Raw genomic sequence first — 19254 nt, 5'->3', positions numbered from 1 at the left:
GGCTGCCTAAGAGACTACTGCTTTCCGATAAACTTCTTTTCACTCCAATAGCATGGCTTTGGGAAGAACCACTTATGAGACACAGACTTCTGACTGCGATCGACAGATGGACATCCATTCTCGATCACAAGGGTAAAGTGGATGTAATGTACCCTAGGGACTTAGATGGTCCAGTGAACTTCCTAGTAATCCTTCTAGAGGAAAATTGACGTATTCTTTAGGACACATTAGAATATACCATACTGAGTTACCAATGCTTCTCTTTTGTTCACTTGAAATGCTTAGGTCTGTGCCTCGAAGCATCGGGGATTCATTATTCTTGGACGCGGAAGCTCGTTAAGTGAAATCTCCCTCTTTTCAGTCGACGCCTATTGGAATTTTCTTGTCAATGATTGGGAATCGAAGGCGCGTATTTTAGTTGTCTCGTTACATGGGCAAATGTAATCTCTTTTATGGTATCTAGTTGACTTATTTTATTTGCCGATTGCTGCAATGGTACTTGTAAAACCTTGCTTCTTGGTCATGTTTTCGGAAAATGTGTCTATGGTTCCCGCTTTCTAGCTATCAGATGAACTTTACTGGTTGTAAACGAAAAATCCTGAGCTATGACCTACAGTCTGGGAGACCTCCAAAAGTTCGTAAGACTTCTCGTTGTTTAATTAGCAGTGATTATACTTAGTGCTGAGGATGTTTTCACTAGTAGTGAAGTAATTTCGAAATGGACCTAACTAGGTGGTTAGGTCCGGACATCAAAAATCAGTGTCAATTAAGAGTTGCCTGGTGGATATTATCGTGGAGATCTATGGCATCATCCACTTGCATTAATAATATAATCAAAATCAGTGTCAGAAGTACAAATCTTTAGGTGTAAGAAGTGTGATGGACTTGTCACTTCAGAATATGATGACATTCACCTTGTTAGTAGTATAGTCGGCGAGACTCTAATTTAAGGTCGACCTTTGAACGAATCTTAAGTGACCTCGACAATTATTAGCCAATCAGAAGAAAGTTTCTTCAGTCTTCAGTAATAAGGATAGTAGGTTGATGAACCTGTGTTAATCCTGACACATTGCTTCCCAGTGAAGGTCCAGCTTTTCCTTGAAAGTATTCACTGATGGTGCTGATACCACTTGTTCGGGTAAGGTGTTCCAATAATTGACTACTCGATGAGAAAAACGGGACCCCACTTTAAGTTTATTAGATCGTGGTTTATGAACCTTCTTGCTATGACCTTGGAGATTATTAGTGCTGGAGGGAGCAAAAAGATAAGACATATTAGCACCCAAATCATAATTAAAGATACGAAATGCCATTATAAGGTCACCTCGTGTCCTACGATACGACAAGGGGAAGAGATTTAGGCGTTTTAAACGCTCATCGTAAGGGAGTCTAGAAAGACCCTTCACTAATTTCGTTCCCACACGCTGGACACGTTCAAGGGAGTTAGTATCCTTTACCAGACACGGGCTAGCTGCTTGGATACAGTACTCTAAATGTGGTCTAACATATATGGGATATAAAATTCGAAACGTTTCCTCGTCAAAAGATTTGAACGCTCGGCGAAGTGACCATAACGCACGAAAACCTATGTGTATTATATGTTAGAGGTTGAAAATTGGTCTTAAATGTGAAGATGTGAATATAAAGAGTGAGTTTTTTGTTGAGAATTGCTTGTATATGTACGCCCCTCTAATGTCCATTATTACTTTGATTCTAGTCATATATAGGGCGTCAGTCAACAAGTGCATTTATTTACCCACTGGTTCTTCAGAAATTGAAACTCGTATTACATTAGATTTTAAAAGGTATAACCTGGAGTTTGAGTTTCTATGATTAAGTATCTAGATTACTTTTTGTACCTGTTTGTGAAAATGTGCACTACTAACCGTCGTTTTGAACCTATGCAATATGGTGTCCGAATCTGTGTTAATCTGCTTTTAACATGGGGCTGATCAGGTGGTTCGAATATTTTGTTTTTATTATTTGTGCCACAGATACACGTTCCGCTCTACCTATTTCATCCAGTGGGTTAGTAACTCAGAACCTATTATAGTGACTTCTATTTGGCTATTGAATTTCAGTTGGTGAACTACTAATAGATTTTTATCACGATTAATTTTTTATCATTCATCGCTTCCATACTTTTCTTATCTAGATCATAATATTTATCAGGTGGGAAACTAACACTTTTGGTCATTCCTTCAAATGATCAAAGTACCGGGCTTTGTTATTTCCCAGCTACTGGGACGAGGGACGTATGGACAAGTATACATGGGAAGAAAGTCCGTAAGTAAAAATTTCATGCATAACCTTCATATTTTTCCAAGGGTTCAAGTAAGCTAGTAGCAATTAAATGCATTATGAAGTTGAAACTAAGCAATCAAGCCCGGGATAATTTAGTCAGTGAAATTTCTATTTTGAAAGCTCTTGAGCATCCCCATATTGTTCGTATGCTTGATTTTACAGTAAGATTATATTAATTAGTGATTTTCGGATTAGTGGGATGCATCTTTTGTGTATATTATAATGGAGTTTTGTGGCGGAGGAGACCTTAGCAGATTTTTGAGGTTGAAAAGAAGATTAGATGAACTACTTGTGCAACGCTTTTTACAACAGTTAGGTAAGCAAGTGTATATCTTGACATTTACCTCATCATAACCAATAGCTTTAGCTCTTCAATACTTAAAAAGTAAAAATATAGTCCACATGGATTTAAAACCTCAGAATATTTTGCTCACATCAATTAACAATCCAAGCTTGAAGCTTGCCGGTAGGTCCGGTTACTTTTTATTACCTTTTTTATAACGTATGACACGCAGTGCCTTTCGTTTATATAGAAGTACATAATAGAATTATAAAGTCATTTTCGAAGATAGTTTTCATTACAGTTTGACACCAGATAAAACAACTAAACCTCTAAATTATTTCTACCCATTTATTAGTAGATCTGGTTCGCTTTTGAGCATTGTCAGAATAAATGGTGCCACCGCATAATCTATCGGAAAGTATTACCAAGCTGTTTATATAATATTCTGAGACAATTTAGATGTAGATATGTAGTTAGGCTTGTCAACATGATGTTCTGTTTAGCTGTAAGCTGCAGTTCACTTTAGGTGTAATCAAGAAGTATTTGATCTTATGGATTGTGATAAAACAACCGTCAAATCGTCTTCTTACAAATTAGCATTTGCAAGAAAATTATGACAATGCGGCAAAACTTTTTATCGACGAGTGGTCTTTACTTATTATTTATTTAATTGCACTAGAAAATGAGTGCCAGTGCATATATCGCTCACAAATTTGTCGGTGGCGATGCAACCCAGTAACTAAGTATATGCTCCAGTACTTTGAGCCACACAGGTTTCAGATAAATACTGGCACAGTTCAAACTTGTGACCCATTTTTCGAAACTGGCGCTTTAACCATTATACATAATTTCCTTGTCATAGATACTCTCTTGGTTCTCAGACTAAAGCATGGTCAGTCTGTAAACCCCTCCTACCATTTCTGAAATCATGAGTAATGTGTCATCAGCATAAAAAGGTCGATGTTTGCAATACTTGAAGGGATAGCGATCGGAGAAAGTTCACATACGTTTTTCTTTCCAAACATGGGGTTGGAAACACATTTTCAGATTTCCCTTAGATTGACTTTCTGTATTCCATAACCCGGCTAAAAGGCGTAAATTTACTGGATACATTTCCATTTGACAACAGTACAATGTATATAACCGATGGAGGTTAACTGAAATCACCACGTAGTGGGGTTTTGGATATAGGAACAGTTTATAGACAGGTTCGGATTTACAAACGTAAGGTAAGGGAAAGATATATATTGGTATCGAACGTTTGTCATAAGGTGTCTCTTTGAATAGCTGGCACCTTGATACAGTGGTCAGGCTTCTATATCCTGGTTATCTAATTGAGCTGTATTGGCTGGGACACTTATTCCTTTAGGTCCTGCTGTTGTATCCGAATGATGAATAGTTGAGTGGTAACTGGCAAGAGTTATTTATGGACTGTTATTACATACATTCCTATTGAATAACTATTAAGCAACCAGATTATATGTATATTCATATTCCTTTTATCACAAGCTTTCATTTGATCTCCTGACTACTATTATACGATTTACTATTCGTAAGTTATTTTCAACCTGCTCACACTTCCAACCACTTTCGGCTTGATCTTATATGATTGTTATTTTCTATCTCATGGTGTGATGCGGTCTGATTTACTTGTATATAAATTGTGCATATCTGAAATATATTATATATACAGTGGGAGCTGAGATTGTGTTCTGGACTCAAAGAGCAGGGCTAGGTCAGAACCAATAAAGACTCAGAGTTGACTCTAGGATGCTCGTACTGGTTAACGCGTCTTTGTTTTGGCACAAGGCCAAGATCTTATAGGTCGGTGTTCTGATTGGCGGTTTTGTCACGTGGTAGTTGACGGGCTATAGAACATTACACCTGCCATACCAGGCAGGGCGATTGGAGAGCGGTAAGTCCAAAAACAGCAAACTTAAGGTCCATGGGCGGAGTTGTACTGTCAACAACTGTACGCCAATATGGCAAAAACAAATTCTTACCGTCAGACAGCCATTATCTTCAACAATACTGCCTCCTCACAGCAGGAGTTAGATAAGATCTGGGATAAAAATAACACATAATTTTACCCAGAGGATTTCTGTCTCCAGTAGCAATGTCTGTAGAATAAAGGGCTAATGTATCAGAAAATACCCATGAAAAGGTTAGTCAGTCACAAGTAATGTATAATCTAACACACGCTTGCCTCAGTCCAAGTTACTACGCTATATCAACACAGCAACATCAGGATGAATACTGCGGCAGTAGAAATAGTATCAGTAATTTCAATAAGGTTAGTAATTTAGGGATAGAGAGGACAATGCTGAAAAAATGAGCTCGCCTAATAATAGTTATAAAATAATTCTAGAGCTCAGGCTTTAAGTGAAGAAAAATTTTATCAACCGATTTGCCATATTTACCTAGTACCCTGTATCTATTCTTAGGATAGCTCATTCGATTTTCTCAACATATGCAAGCAGTGCTTTAAGGGCACCAAACCTTTTGTGTCACCTTCCTCAGGTAGTTGTCTTTTGATTTTACGGCCTTACAGAAATTTCTGGAATGCATCTCTTCCTCGTTAAATGCAAAATTTTGCTTCAGAAATTTTCTAGGTGATCATACGGAGTGAAGTAGTTGTGGGTATTGACCACCATTTACGTTGGAAGTTTCACCAACCCCGGTGGGTTGTCGAACGAAATCGTGACACGGATTTAAAAGACCCTGTTACCTTTGTTCAGTACGTCACCCGTGTCCGTAGATGAGATGTCTGTTTGTTAAAGAATTAAGCAATTGTATTACATATCAGTTCACTCTATACTGTTGCTGTGAAAAGTGGTCCATGAAAATAGGAATCATGTGTAAACAGCAGGTTTTTGGTCATACATATCTTCGAGATAATACTTTCTTATCGTGAACAATTGAGTGAATGATGCTAAGATTAGGCGTAGGCTACTTGGCAAATATGAAAAATTGGTTAGCGATGTAATGAGCCCTCATTGAGTTAGCTGACTGGGATAAGTGTTGTGTATGACGAACAATCATACAATCCTGACTAGGGTTGGAATAGGTTGGTAGAATGTTACTAGTGGTCAAGCCAAAACTTGATATCAGTCCATAAAGTCACTGACTATTGAAATGAACTGTGTTGACATGTGCTTACTGCCTGTCCGGGGTCTGCGTGATTATCCTGACCAACGGTTAGAGAAATTGGGTGATGTGGGTCAGAATCGATCTGAGTGGTGTTAATGTGTCCACTTTTTGTTGACTTAGAATACTCAGATGGTGTTCTGTTTGGTGAAGACACTGAAAATGAGCCCATAAAACCTCATATATTTGTAGAAGTAAGGAGATCCCTTTTGCAATTAGCAAGTATACATGGAACTTCATATTGTTTCATCATAAAACCGTCGACTTTATCTCGTTTTTGTGTTGTTGTTGTAGTCAGTTCACCGATTAGTTTTTTTTTCTGTTCCTCGTAAACTTTTGATCATATTTATTATAAAGGGAGGCGTTTAGTAACTACTTGCCCATCGTTTTGCTCTATCTATGGTTTGATCGATCTATTTATTCTCTCGTTAATAACATTTCAGACTTTGGATTCGCCCAATGTATTAAAGAGACAGCTAAAAAGAATGAAGTTCGTGGCACATTATTGTATATGGCACCTGAAATATTCTGCGAGGGTTTTTATCATCCTTCATGTGATCTATGGTCTATTGGTATTATTCTATATGGTGAGTTGAATGGTAATTTTGACAGTATGGGATCATTATGACTCTGTAGGTTCTCACTATAGTGTGGTCAATCTCATCTACTAGGTCAGTAGGTTTTTTCACAAGTTTCGTGGTTTTATATCACGGACTGGGTTTTGTTAGATTACCATTAAAAATGGGTAGGACACTGGGCAGCTATTTGGTCATGTTATGGGACTCTTCAGCAATGTACCTTAGCAGCCCCAGCAGGGTTCAAACTTTACGACCTTCTGACCATTAATTTGGCATCAAGGGATTTACATTTCTAACTACAGTAGAGCCTCAATATTTCATGACCATCACAAATGGCTACCAACCATCTATCTTGATAGGTAATACTGAAAATGGTAATGAGATAAACTGGACAAATCGATTTAGTGCAGTTCACTTCCCTAGCATATTTTCTCGTACTCAACTTTCAGTCACACTCGTTGTATGATTTTGTGATATTATTCTTTTCTCCTAACCGAAATAAGCAAAATTCGGAGAGCTTAAATTGCCGAACCACTATTCAAGTTAATTGATCTAGAAAATCATAAATAATGTAGATAAATATCTAACTAAGAAGTGTGAAGGCGCTTAGCCTTCTGGTATTTTGTGCTAGATACTATACAGTTTATCGTCTGACGGTGGTCAGTGTTATGTCATACCTAGGGTAAACTTCAGTAAAGTCAGTCACTCATTGTCTAAATGAAGCCTGGAACGGATATGTATCAGTCCATGTTGCCACATTCCACATCACACAGAGAGAAAATTTAAATGACGGAGATCATTGGATGGAAAATAATATCTATCGCAATTTAAACTTGAAAGTGAGAAATGTTATACAAGAGGATTTGGTGTTTTGGTGAATGTAAAGTTAGGAATGATAATTAACTCAAGATCTATAGGAAGTTGGGTACTGTATATAACTGTATCACTGACTGATCTTACTCCTTTTTCACCAATCGTCTCAAAAAACTGACTAAAAGTACTGAGTGGGTCTCAAATAAAAGATTTACAACTACTGACGGGATTGAGACCAGCAATCGGTAACTTCCTGGATTGGTTCAGCATTTTAATTTGTTCACCACTGTATGTCTTCTGGCCTACTTCTATGGCAAGGAATGTCTCACATTGGGTTAGGTGGTGTATCAGGATATGTACCACGCATTCTAACCATCCCAGGCGATGGTTTCTAGTTTAGCTTAGTTCCGCCATTGCTCACTTCGTGGTCTCACTATATGCTTCAAAGACACCTATTTTCTAATGCTTGTGAATATCCTCTGCTTCTGAAATGTACTTTTCCCAGCCATAAAGCAAAACGGGACTAATTTATACTCATTATGCTTGAATCGTTCGTTACCAGATGGGCATTTTGCTTGCTTTACAGGTGATATACACTTGTAAAGGTCAAGCGAGCTTTGGAATGCGTACCGGGATTTTGTTAGACATCAACCCTTCAGGGTTGCTCCCTATGATTGGCTAAAGTATTGATTCAGACAAGTCCTGGACCAATATTTTATCCTCATAAGGAAGGGAAACACACTCCAAGGATGGATTTAATCGACATCTCCATAAAATAAAATTACGTCACTTTTGTAGCTTCAATCATACATTTATTTTTTCGATGTATCCATTCAAACCATTACTTCTTACTATGGTATCCAGTTATTCTTGAATGGATTATCATTCAGCCGTTTCACAGATATACTTATCATAATTCAGTTGTATGGTTTTTAAGAACTAACCAATTTAAAGGTAGCTTCCAGTAAATTCAGCGTGAGAACCATCAAACTGAATAAAGTAGCTATACTATGGAGAAGAGCCAGTTAGAAATGTTAAGGATGACCTTGGAGTTTTGAAACCACTTTTCAACTAATAAGGAGAGTCTGTAAAACTGAGTTTCTTGCTAGAGTAGTAATGAGGTCTGTAAGAGTTTGGTATTTTTATAAATCTTAACATTTTTTCAAAACTTGTTATCGTTTTTTTCGATATTTTGCTTGAAGAAACATTGCTTCATAGTCTCACTCGTTTAATTGCTATTAGGTTTTTCTTCGGATCTTTTTCATCGCTATAAATATTACTATCGACTCCAAAATCTTTACTAACATGTCCCTTGAAGTTAGCGAAATTAAGTTATAAGAAAACTGCTTGAAGACGTCATGTACAGTAATCATGATATATTTTAGCATTCCTACTTCATCAAACCACTTCTTATTGAGTAAGCCACTAATGAAATAGTTTGGAAGCTGACAACGTACAAAAGATGTTGGAATAAAGATTCGTTGATTTATGTGTTTGATATTACGGATTGATTGAAATAATTTTCTCTCTGCACTTGGTATTACCATATTACGATAATAGGAATATATGATAATGAGATGGATCTAGGTGACCGAGTTTACAATATCTCTAGATTGAATACTCGGACGATCCGCTACACTCATGCCAGGTCACGTCATATCGGATATCCGATTCATGACCAAGAATGTAGAGCCAGAGTAACGCTAGATGATACTTTATTCCATACAATTACAAGCAGCCATTTTCATTGAGTCCGTAGTAGAAATCAATAAGAGTAGTGGAAGTCACATATTTAATAGTCAGTAAGTTGAGTTCCTGTTTGTCTACACTCGATAACCAATCACATTTACTTTGACTGGCACACAGCGTCAGTAGTATGTATTTGTTGTATTTTTCTCGGAATCATTTAACAGAATCTTTGCCTAATCTCGTTTACTACTTCTACTACTTCGGGATTTGTCTTGATAGTTTTATTTTGTTGTATGTTACATATGGTGTGGTAATTTGAACTAATGCATTTTTGTGCGGGGTTTTACATTGCATATATGACTGACTGTCTGCCTGACTTAATGAGTTGTAAAGAAAAGTTGTGTAATTTTGTTCCATTTTATCTTTGTCCGTATTTTTTAGTTTATGTATTTAACATCAGTCCAGTTTTTTAAGTTATCAATTAAATGTTGTAAAGTCCGATGAAAGCCGGTGACGAAATTGTGCTCTGGGAACCCGATATAGTGAAAGTTATTTATACAATACCAAAACTCTAAGTGCCTTGTAGTATCATGTTTCCCACACAAGTATTAAAATCAAGGCTTGACTATTAGAGTTTTTTTAGTTATTTTTAGGACAACCAACGATAAGGACGAAAGTCATGTCGAACATTCTTTGTTTTTCAGAGGGAAAAGGAAAGTTAGTAGTTCATCAACTGATATCACACCCTGCAAAAACTGAGCTGTTCAACTGAAATAAAATAATTTCTTTATCTTTAATTTTTGTTCAAAAAAGTTATACTTTTCCATATTGAATTCTTTTATTTCCTTCCAATAAAATAGAATGCCTATTCGGCACTACTCCCTACGGTCAAATTACAATTGAAAAATTAAAAGAGAAATTAGTGGCAATGGATGAAGAAATTAAGGTAGTTTATATTGATTATTGGTTTTTTTGTGTGAGTACTTTTGCTTTTTGGGAGAAAAAGTTATACTTATTTTTATGTCTGCAGCATGAATTATACCAAAACGTGTACTTCAATAAAAATGTTAACTCATATGTATTTTTGCCAGGACTTTTTAGGGTAAACTATTACTTTGTTTAGTTATTGTACTCCATTACCATTCAACTTTGGTATAAGTTTATTTTCATTGTGTAATATATCTAGGTAGATCTGTAGAAATTTGCACTTGGCTTCAGATATGTTCTGATTCATGGGGTTATGTGATGTTGTATCTTTTGTGTGTCAGTTTTTTAATAAAATTGGGCACACTAGTTTATGTTACTAGCATGTTGTGCCCTTTCGCATTGTTACATATATATTATTATTCTATTCGGTCTTATTGTTTGCAGTGCATTTATATCACTACCCACTGTATGTAGTGCACTAAAGCATCATGTTTTTTTAATGTTTGTACTGATTTAACAAGTATGTTATTGATTATTCCGTCATGTTAGGTGTCAGATCCGAACCTTACCTCGCTTAGTCCCCTCACACTGGTGAAAAGTAGAAAGTGGGAAATAATATTGACTGCGGCGAAAAGTGAGACACAAAGAGTACTATACCATATTCCGCGAAACGATTATGGTATGAAGATTGGAATACTCGAATATTCTATTTTGTATACCTCTCTGTCCTATTTGTCTTTACACTCTGGCCATCACTTCATATCCACTAACATATAATATCGTCTTTCTAGGCAATCCAACATCTCGAAAGTACCTAGTTTTATTGTTTTCATTGCAACCAACCAAACGTCGGTTTATAGTCTACATCCTTTTTATTCATACACCTAAATAGTAAGATAGTTATGTCAAACCTGGTTAGTTCACCCTATAGTATAGGTTAGAGATATGTACGGCTAAGAGTAGCGAATACCTTATCGATTGACGTAGTCATTTGATGTCAGGTTTAAATTATGATGTCATTAAAGTGTTTTCAACGAGAATTTTATGCGATGCTACTGTGTGATGGACAAAAGAAAGAGTTAGAAAAGACCAATCCCAAAGATATCACTCAATTGCTCCATTGATTCCTGTTGCTCGTAGTAAAGTTCAGGGAGTATAAAGTGACCTCTATAAAGCCAAAAACAATTATATTCATGAAAGGTTGGATATTACTGTTCACAATCATTTTTTAGGTTGCTCGGATTTATTCATTGCCATCTTAGAAGTGTTGTTTTCTAACGATCATAGTGTATCCGTTCTTATCGGTGTTTATTGCCTGTAGCATTTTAAGTTGAGTATTTTTATATGAATGTTTTCTTACAGTTTGAAAAGCAATAGATTCTGTGAACAATTATGTATATTAACTTTCATTGTTTGTACAACAATAAATTATTATTCTCCTTAGAGGATTTTTAAGTATTCAGTGTTTAACCACCGTTAATTCACCTATTTTTTGTATGTTTATAGTTACCTTCTACAAATGAAATAAGCAAACCATGTGCTGCCTTAATACATGGTTTATTAAAACGGAACCCTTCTGAACGATTAAATCATGAACAATTTTTTTCGCATCCATTCATTGATTTAGATCATGCACCATCAGCACAAAGTCTGGATAAAGCTGTAAGTTCGGTTATATAATCTTACCATTATTATTATTATTAACTGATTGATTCTCCAGGTGAATTTGTATCGATTCGCTTCTTCTTTGGTTGTTATTTTCTCGGTCTGAACATTTGTTTTTAATGTAGCCATATCGGCTAAACTGTAATTAGATGGCTAGAAGTCACTAGATTGGTCAGTCAGATGCAACGTAAGCGCTGGCACATGTGTGCATTGGTTCAAGTTGCCACAATACATTAAAACAGCGGGATGAAATTGCTAGGGAAAATCCCAGAATGGAGAGGTGATTTAAGAGATTAGGTATCCTAGATACAATTCTAGCAAATATGAATTAGCGAAATAATAAAAAAATATAGTGAATTTAAAAAATAAGGATTTGAAGGAAGACAGTAAATGCACCTGAGGCATTGCAGATGATTTTGAGCCATGTCAACCATAGTCTCTAACCCTCGCTTGCGATAATCACGCGGACCTTAAGAAGTTATCCTGAACGTACTTACATTGCTCATTCCAATAGTCAGCGTCTCCATGCACTGATGCCGTGTCTTGGTCTGGTCATTCCTAAAGTTCTTCCAGCTTCCCCTACACCAGCCATCAGCATATGTAATACCTGTCCTAACGATCTCAGTCGATAAAGTTTCACTAGCTCGTCAATTAACTTTCCATATTTACCTAGTACTCTGCGTCTAACCTCGAAATTATTAACTTGATAGTTCCAAAATATACGAGCAATTGTTGGAAAACACATTGATTATACATTATCAACTCATTGTTATCCAATCAGTGAACGGAAGGATGTATATTTTTGAATTGTATGATTAATGGATATTTTGTACTACAATCCTCTTGTTTTCTACCTTGTCATTTTGATAATGGAGTCAAAAATATTCTAGATTATTCAAACGATATGTTCCCTTCATTTTTAGATTAGTCAAGTCCCAAACTACCTGGTAATTCACATTATATCAGTTTTTAGTAGATGTTATTCACTGGAAGACAGTGTTCTAGTTATTCACTTAACAATTTGTGTAATATGACACTTTACTCATTATGTTCAGTGACACTATGGCGTACATCTTTATTTATAAGAAAAAATCAATTATCATTGTGAAGTGTGATGATTAGTTCTTTGTAATTCATTATTTTCTTGTCAAAGATTTGATTTCATTCTGGTTTATTGTTGAATATTCATGTTATTCAAAACATGCATAATAAATAATTTTGTTCTTGTAAAATTATTCTAATTATGGTTTTCACATTTTTCTCCTCTTTAACAGGCCGAATATCTTAAACGTGCGCCTCAACTAGAATCACTGGGGAAATTATGTGAAGCCTACGATTGTTATCTAGAAGGTTTAAATCACCTAATGGCTGCATATAATTGTAAGTTTGAGTGTTTACTTACTTTATAACTAACTCTTATTTGCATGTTATTAGTTCCTGTAGTCGTTTATCTTTCTTTTGGAAAAAGAAATACTTATTAGGATTAAATGTTAAATTGACTTGATAACATTTTCTTATTGAATGATTCCTTAAGTTTTTATTTTTAAAATGATATGAACTGTATAGTTTTTATGGTTTCTTTTCCCGTTTCAACAATCAAAATAACACCACATTTCTTACAGTTTAGTCAATGAGACAAGAAATTCAAGTCTATGTATACATATAGTGAAGTATGATAAATAATTGTTATTTGTTACAAACCCTTTGTACAGAGGGTTTAGAACTGATATATTGTCAGTCGCTAGGTTACATTTTAAATATGGTTCCGAATATTTTCATTTATTGTCATTAATTAGGATCATATCATGTAAGTTAGGTTGTAGTGAACAGTACACGAGTGCGGACAATCGAATGTATGTAACACAAAATTACAGGACTTGTTAATAAAATCTAACAATCATATAGTAAATGCTTAATTTGCAAAATGTCCACCAGTTGTCTCATAATGACTCAGACTTCATTGTTCTTGCATTTTCATACAAATCGCATTCTATTTCGATTCCTTACTGTTTGATCCTCTTTTCTCTCTGCTGCCAGACCTTCTGTTCGCGACTAACGTCATATACTACTTATGTCAATATAAGTAGCACACACCACAAGGTAACCTTATAAATTCATTCTGCTCTATCTAGTTATCCACAAAGGGATGAAAATTTAAGTTTAACCATCGTTTTAATATGTATGTATGTTATAAGTCAGGGCAGAAGTGCTTTTCAAGTCATTCAATCTCAACAAAAGCTTTTATAATTAAGTTGTAGTTTATAATGAATTTATTAATTTATCCGATATATCTCATGAAAAACTGGAAGAGATATATTTCAGTTTGAAAAATATGTGTTTACGATTGCTGATGTAATGTACTGTTGATAGTATTTGTTGTTGGATTATCAGAAAGACTTTAAACAAAATGTTTCGAAATCTATCATATATATATGAGATGTTTTGAATTTTATTATCATAGTGAGTTTCTGAAATAATTTGTAAGTCGCTTGTGCTACTGTACCAGACTAATGAAACTCTACTAGTAGGGTAGTCAAATACGAAATTCATTGTAGTCAATATTTTACAATTTTACTGTCAATGTTTTCGCAAATATGCTATTATTATCGTTGAGAAGTCTTCAGAAGCTGGGATCATGTTGAAAGCGATTCGTCCCATCAGTTTTCACTGTAGACGTCTCTGAAATTTTTAGGAAAATGACGAGTTGCGTGTCACATTCTGATTGAATTGCCTATGTTGTTAATAAGTTTAACATGTTTCCAGAAGCTTTCAGAATATAAAGGCCATCCATAGACAAATACTCGTGTTTTCTGTATTCAAACTAACCTTAAAAGTAAGTCATTTTACATAATTCCCTCCATCTTTTTACTGTTCGAGACTCACACTTAGGAGAACTTCTGGTGAACTGGGGAGCAGTTATCAGGTTATTGTTAGGAGTTTGAGTACTAGACGTATCAATCATTACTATTATAATTACCATCGTCATTATGTTTGGATAAGGACATCTCATCCTATAGATTAGTAGTTTAGGGATCTAACGATGATTAATTAATCAAGTCTCATACATGAGTCTTTACTTCCCATATAGCTACAATAACTGCCTAACTAAATCTCATACACAAACTAACAATAATTTCCTTTATACCAAAATATTTATCACTGATTTAGAATGGGTAAAAACACATGAATCACAAACATAATACTAAACATTCCGTTTACTTTTGGTACTTGTCAAGTGATGTTTTCTGAATGGCTTAATCGTAACGCCTTATTCATTTTTTTTCAAAACGCCGTAAGAAAATATTACATTTGCATGTTTATACTATAAAGTATAATTGACGAAGTATGGGCCCATAATAATGGATGTGAATCAGTTAACATGTAGGTGGTTTTAGTAACAGATTAGTATTAATCGAATTAATTCTTCATAGAAATCCAATCGACAAATTATCTGGGAAAATTAATATCGAGAATTCAAGGGAATAAAGCTACATAATACAACTAAGTAGTGAAAGATTATGATACGTTTCTTCTTAAGGTAGACAATTATAGGTCACTGTAAATGATAATAGGATTAGATTAGAAACAATAAGATAATAACAAAGCATAAATGTAATTTTGAATTTCGATTGAAAATCTGGGATCGATTAAAGATGAGAGTTTGAATATGAAAAGAGATAAAATCACGAAAGAAAAATACGCTAGTTTGTAGTAAGACTAAGGCTATGGCCATGAAAACGACTATAAGATCTATTTTTTAACATCATTATTCAATTTTAGATGGAGCATAACTAACGATTCTGCAATGTGAAAGAAATAGATTGGATAAGGTCCTATAAATAATGTCAAAGAGTAACCAACTTCATATTGCAAAATAGATGATTTTGAACTTCTACCTTTCCCTTCACTGGGCGGTACTGAAAGATTCTATATAACGCGTGGCGACATATTTGTTAACGACTGATCAGTCTACCTAGTTTCACAAGTTCAGACAGACAGGTATATGCATATGGAGTAGGTTAATCTAGGTAGTTTATCTCTCACACAGAGGTGCTTACAATAGATTAATTATTAAGTAGTGACTAACGTGATGTTTGTCTAATCATTTAGTTCTGATCGAATTTCGTCGATCAAGTTGCACTCCCACAGATAGCATCACTCCCCATCAAGACTACAGTTATGGTTTTTTTAACGAGTGTCGACTAGTACGTAACGTAGATCCAGGGTTTCCTGTCGACTACCTTTAACCACATAACAGACAGGTGTATCATTGGTCACTTATTTTAGGATACTCGCGACGAGGTAGTGTAGATTATTCATCCTAGTGAATTTACTAAAGGGTTCTTAAAAGTCACCATCCTCACTGCGACTTAAACTAAAAATTAGCATGTATTATACTGTTGGTCAGTTTGATGACATTTGTGTAAATCCTCATTTGTTTTATATTCTTCTCAACGAATGTGAAGAATGACCAGTTCCCACAAAATTATTTGTCCAATCCATAAATCTCATCAAATTTATACTTGCTTAGTTAATGGATTTGATTGGATGGATTGAAGAGTTTATGAATGTTTGTTTCATTTAAGAGTATTGACCAAGTTCTGCGCAGTCAAAGACAACATACGATCTGTTCAATTTACTATATATTAAACCAGCACATTGCGAGAGATGGGAAATCAGCCAAATCTGAAGTAGTGAACTGGAAATTATAGCATCTACAATATGAATATATGACAAATGTGTATCGGAAGGAAAAAACGTGATCTAGGTATGCGAAGTGTGGAACTACTCGAGACTTAGAGAAAGATAGAGAGGGGTCTACGTATCGATCTAGTTTATCTTTCGGTGGTATATAAAATGTACTTGTTAAAATCCCGTGAATTAAAAAAAATATTTAATTACCCGACCGAAGCTGCTACCTTGACGCGGTGGTCGGGCTTCCCTATCGTGATGACCCAACCGAGCTATATTGGCTGGAACATATGTTCCTGTAGGTTCTACCATGCCAGGCAGGTCGATTGGTGAACGGTAAGACTAAAAGCAGCAACTCAAGGTCTGAGGGCGAAGTCGTACTGCTGACTGTAGAGGGGTGTGACAGCAGTAAGGTGTTTCCCTCGGACAACCAGCATCTGGAGCGATGCTGCCTTCCCACAAGGAGGGGTGGGGTTAGAAAAGGTCGACCCTAAAAATGTCACACTTCACCTTACCTCACGGATTTCCGTCTCCGGCGATAAGGCCCTTTGAAGAACGGAGCTAACACGTCAAAAACCTTCCACAAAAAGGCCGTGCGCGGCCGGCCTCAAGCAGTTGTCCCTTGGGCTCTGCGGTCACGCTCCCAGGTCGTCAAGACCAACACTAATCCAATTTTCTTTTCAGGTTCCTCAAGAAATACCCTTCCACGGTGTGGGCAGCCGGAAAGTGACACCATCCCTCATACCCGTAACAGCGCACGAGACCAAGTTGGTCAGATTCAAATCCTTCCTACACCTCCTAATACCTCTCTTATCTCCATGACTAACCCTCCTCACGTCTCTTTATCACCTCGCACCGCTAGGGCAAACGATTCGAGTACGTTGAACGCTATTCCTGGTCTCCTGAAACCACGCTCTAAACTACACGTAGAAGCGTTTAACGTCCGAACACTATGCCAAATAGGACAACAGGCTTCCTTAGCTAAGACTTTAGAATCCCGCGCCATCGATGTGTGCTGCGTCTCCGAAACGCGCATACAGGATCCGAGTAGCGTCATTCACTTGACCTCACCATGCCAAAATAAAGAACCGACTCGGTTTACGCTTCGTGTATCTGGAAGCCCTGATTCTGCTTCCCGTGGCCTCGCCGGCGTAGGTATAGCATTGAATTCTAGGGCAGAACTAGCTCTCTTAGAGTGGGTCACAGTAGACAGTCGTTTGTGCGCTGTCCGACTGAACGGAACAGTAAGGACTCAGAAAGATAGGGACACTCGTCGTCGCCTCTTCGTCGTCTCTGCCTATTCTCCCACTGACTGCAGCTCAGATGATGTAAAAGATGAGTTTTACAGAAAGCTTTCGGACCTTCTCCGAAAAGCTAAGCGCTCGGATGTAGTAATAGTGGCCGGTGACTTTAATGCTCAAGTAGGTAAACTAAGCGATAGGGAAAGACACCTAGGTGGATCTTATGGTGTCGTGGCTCAAAGAACAGATAATGGCGACCGTCTGTTGCAGCTATGCTCAGATAACCACCTGTTCCTTGCAAATACTAACTTTAAGCATAAGGAAAAACATCTTTTAACATGGCGACCCCTAATTCGTCCCAACGTTGGACCCAAATAGATCACATCGCTATCAGCCACCGATGGAGGGGCTCGATAGAAGGCTGTCGCTCATTCTGGAGCACATGCTTAGATTCAGATCATGCTCTAGTACGAGCGCGTATCTGTCTGCATCTTACTGGACGTAAGAAAGACGCTGCAAGGAAACCTCTTAGGGTCCTACTTAATGATAGTCAAGCTAAGAGTATATTTCAGGAACAACTAGGAAAACAGTTAGGCAGCCATGTATGTGATGCCCACCCCGAGGCAGCATGGAATGATATCTGAAAAGCTGTGGAAACAGCAGTGATATCTACTAGTAAGGTAAACCAGAAGGTTAGGGAGCAACACTGGATCTCAGCAGCATCTACCGCACTGATAGATGCTCGGAAACTCATTCCACTTGGCTCTGAACATAATGAAGAGCGGAGTCAGCTTAAGCGCAAGCTGACAGGAAGTCTACGCAATGATGGTGAACAGTGGTGGGTAGCGAAAGCAAGAGAGATGGAAAAGGCAGCGGCAATAGGTAATAGCAGACAATTGTTCAGACTTGTTAAGGAAACCGGTATTAGGAAACCGACTGTTAGCGAAACACTCTCAGAGAAATATGGACATATTATACATTCTCAATCCAGGAGATTGGATCGATGGGCAGAACACTTTAGGGATCAGTTCAACTGGCCTTCAGCCACACTCCGGTTTCCCACGATCTCTAGTCAACCTGAATGGCAAGTTAATGTAGGTCCTTCGTCCCTTTACGAAGTTGAAAAAGCCATAGGAAATCTGAAACGAGGGAGAGCAGCAGGCCCTGACAGGTTTACTCCTGAGATTTTTAAGGATGGTGGTCCAGTATTAGCAGTGAGATTAGCTGAGGTCTTAGGTAGGATTTGGGAACTGGACGTAATCCCATCTGACTGGTCTCAATCACTGATTGTGCCAGTCTATAAGAAAGGACAAAAGTCCTCTTGTGACAATCACAGAGGAATCAGTTTGACAAATATAGTGTATAAAATATTAGCCTCAATAATACTTCGACGACTAATCAAAGCTCGTGAAGAGCAGATTAGAGAAAATCAGGCCGGTTTTCGACCTGGACGTGGTTGTATAGATCAGATATTCACACTACGTCAGGTTCTAGAACACAGACACTCGTTCAGACGCCCCACAATGGTAGTCTTTCTCGACCTTAAGGCGGCATTCGACTCTGTTGATCGTGAGGTTCTATGGCAGTGTTTGTCACTGAAAGGAGTACCAAAGAAGTACATTAACCTTATAAAGGCTCTCTACTCGAACACAACTGGTAGAGTGAGAGCTTATGGTGAACTGTCATCGGAATTGATTACCTCAAGTGGTGTTCGTCAGGGCTGCTCACTCTCCCCATTCTTGTTCAACTTTGTGGTCGACGTACTTTTAGAGATAACACTCTCCTCATCTAAATTTACAGGGGTTGAACTTCTACCGGGAGGTTCACTTGTTGACTTAGAATATGCTGATGACATAGTTTTATTTGGTGAAGACGCTGACAAAATGCAGAGTCTTCTGACCACTCTAAGAAACAA

At 37.0% G+C, this 19254-nt stretch overlaps 1 protein-coding gene across 2 annotated transcripts in view; it reads left to right on the top strand.

Annotated features, from left to right (window-relative positions):
* Window positions 1-394: 394 nt before the first annotated feature.
* ULK3_1 (Serine/threonine-protein kinase ulk3) overlaps window positions 395-19254 on the top strand; it is a 32845-nt gene continuing 13985 nt past the window's right edge. The window contains exons 1-11 of one of the 2 annotated variants that reach the window (XM_051216003.1): window positions 395-440; window positions 1718-1805; window positions 1846-1956; window positions 1995-2286; window positions 2328-2465; window positions 2500-2620; window positions 2666-2770; window positions 6178-6321; window positions 9675-9760; window positions 11248-11403; window positions 12681-12786. In XM_051216003.1, the coding sequence (XP_051066550.1) occupies window positions 2206-2286; window positions 2328-2465; window positions 2500-2620; window positions 2666-2770; window positions 6178-6321; window positions 9675-9760; window positions 11248-11403; window positions 12681-12786 (937 nt within the window). In that variant the 5' untranslated portion in view covers window positions 395-440; window positions 1718-1805; window positions 1846-1956; window positions 1995-2205. The remainder of the gene's footprint in view (window positions 441-1717; window positions 1806-1845; window positions 1957-1994; window positions 2287-2327; window positions 2466-2499; window positions 2621-2665; window positions 2771-6177; window positions 6322-9674; window positions 9761-11247; window positions 11404-12680; window positions 12787-19254) is intronic. The other variant, XM_051216004.1, reaches the window with a different exon arrangement.

This window comes from Schistosoma haematobium, chromosome 4 (assembly GCF_000699445.3).
Source record: "Schistosoma haematobium chromosome 4, whole genome shotgun sequence".
NCBI lineage: Eukaryota > Metazoa > Platyhelminthes > Trematoda > Strigeidida > Schistosomatidae > Schistosoma > Schistosoma haematobium.
This window is presented reverse-complemented; position numbering and strand designations above follow the sequence as displayed.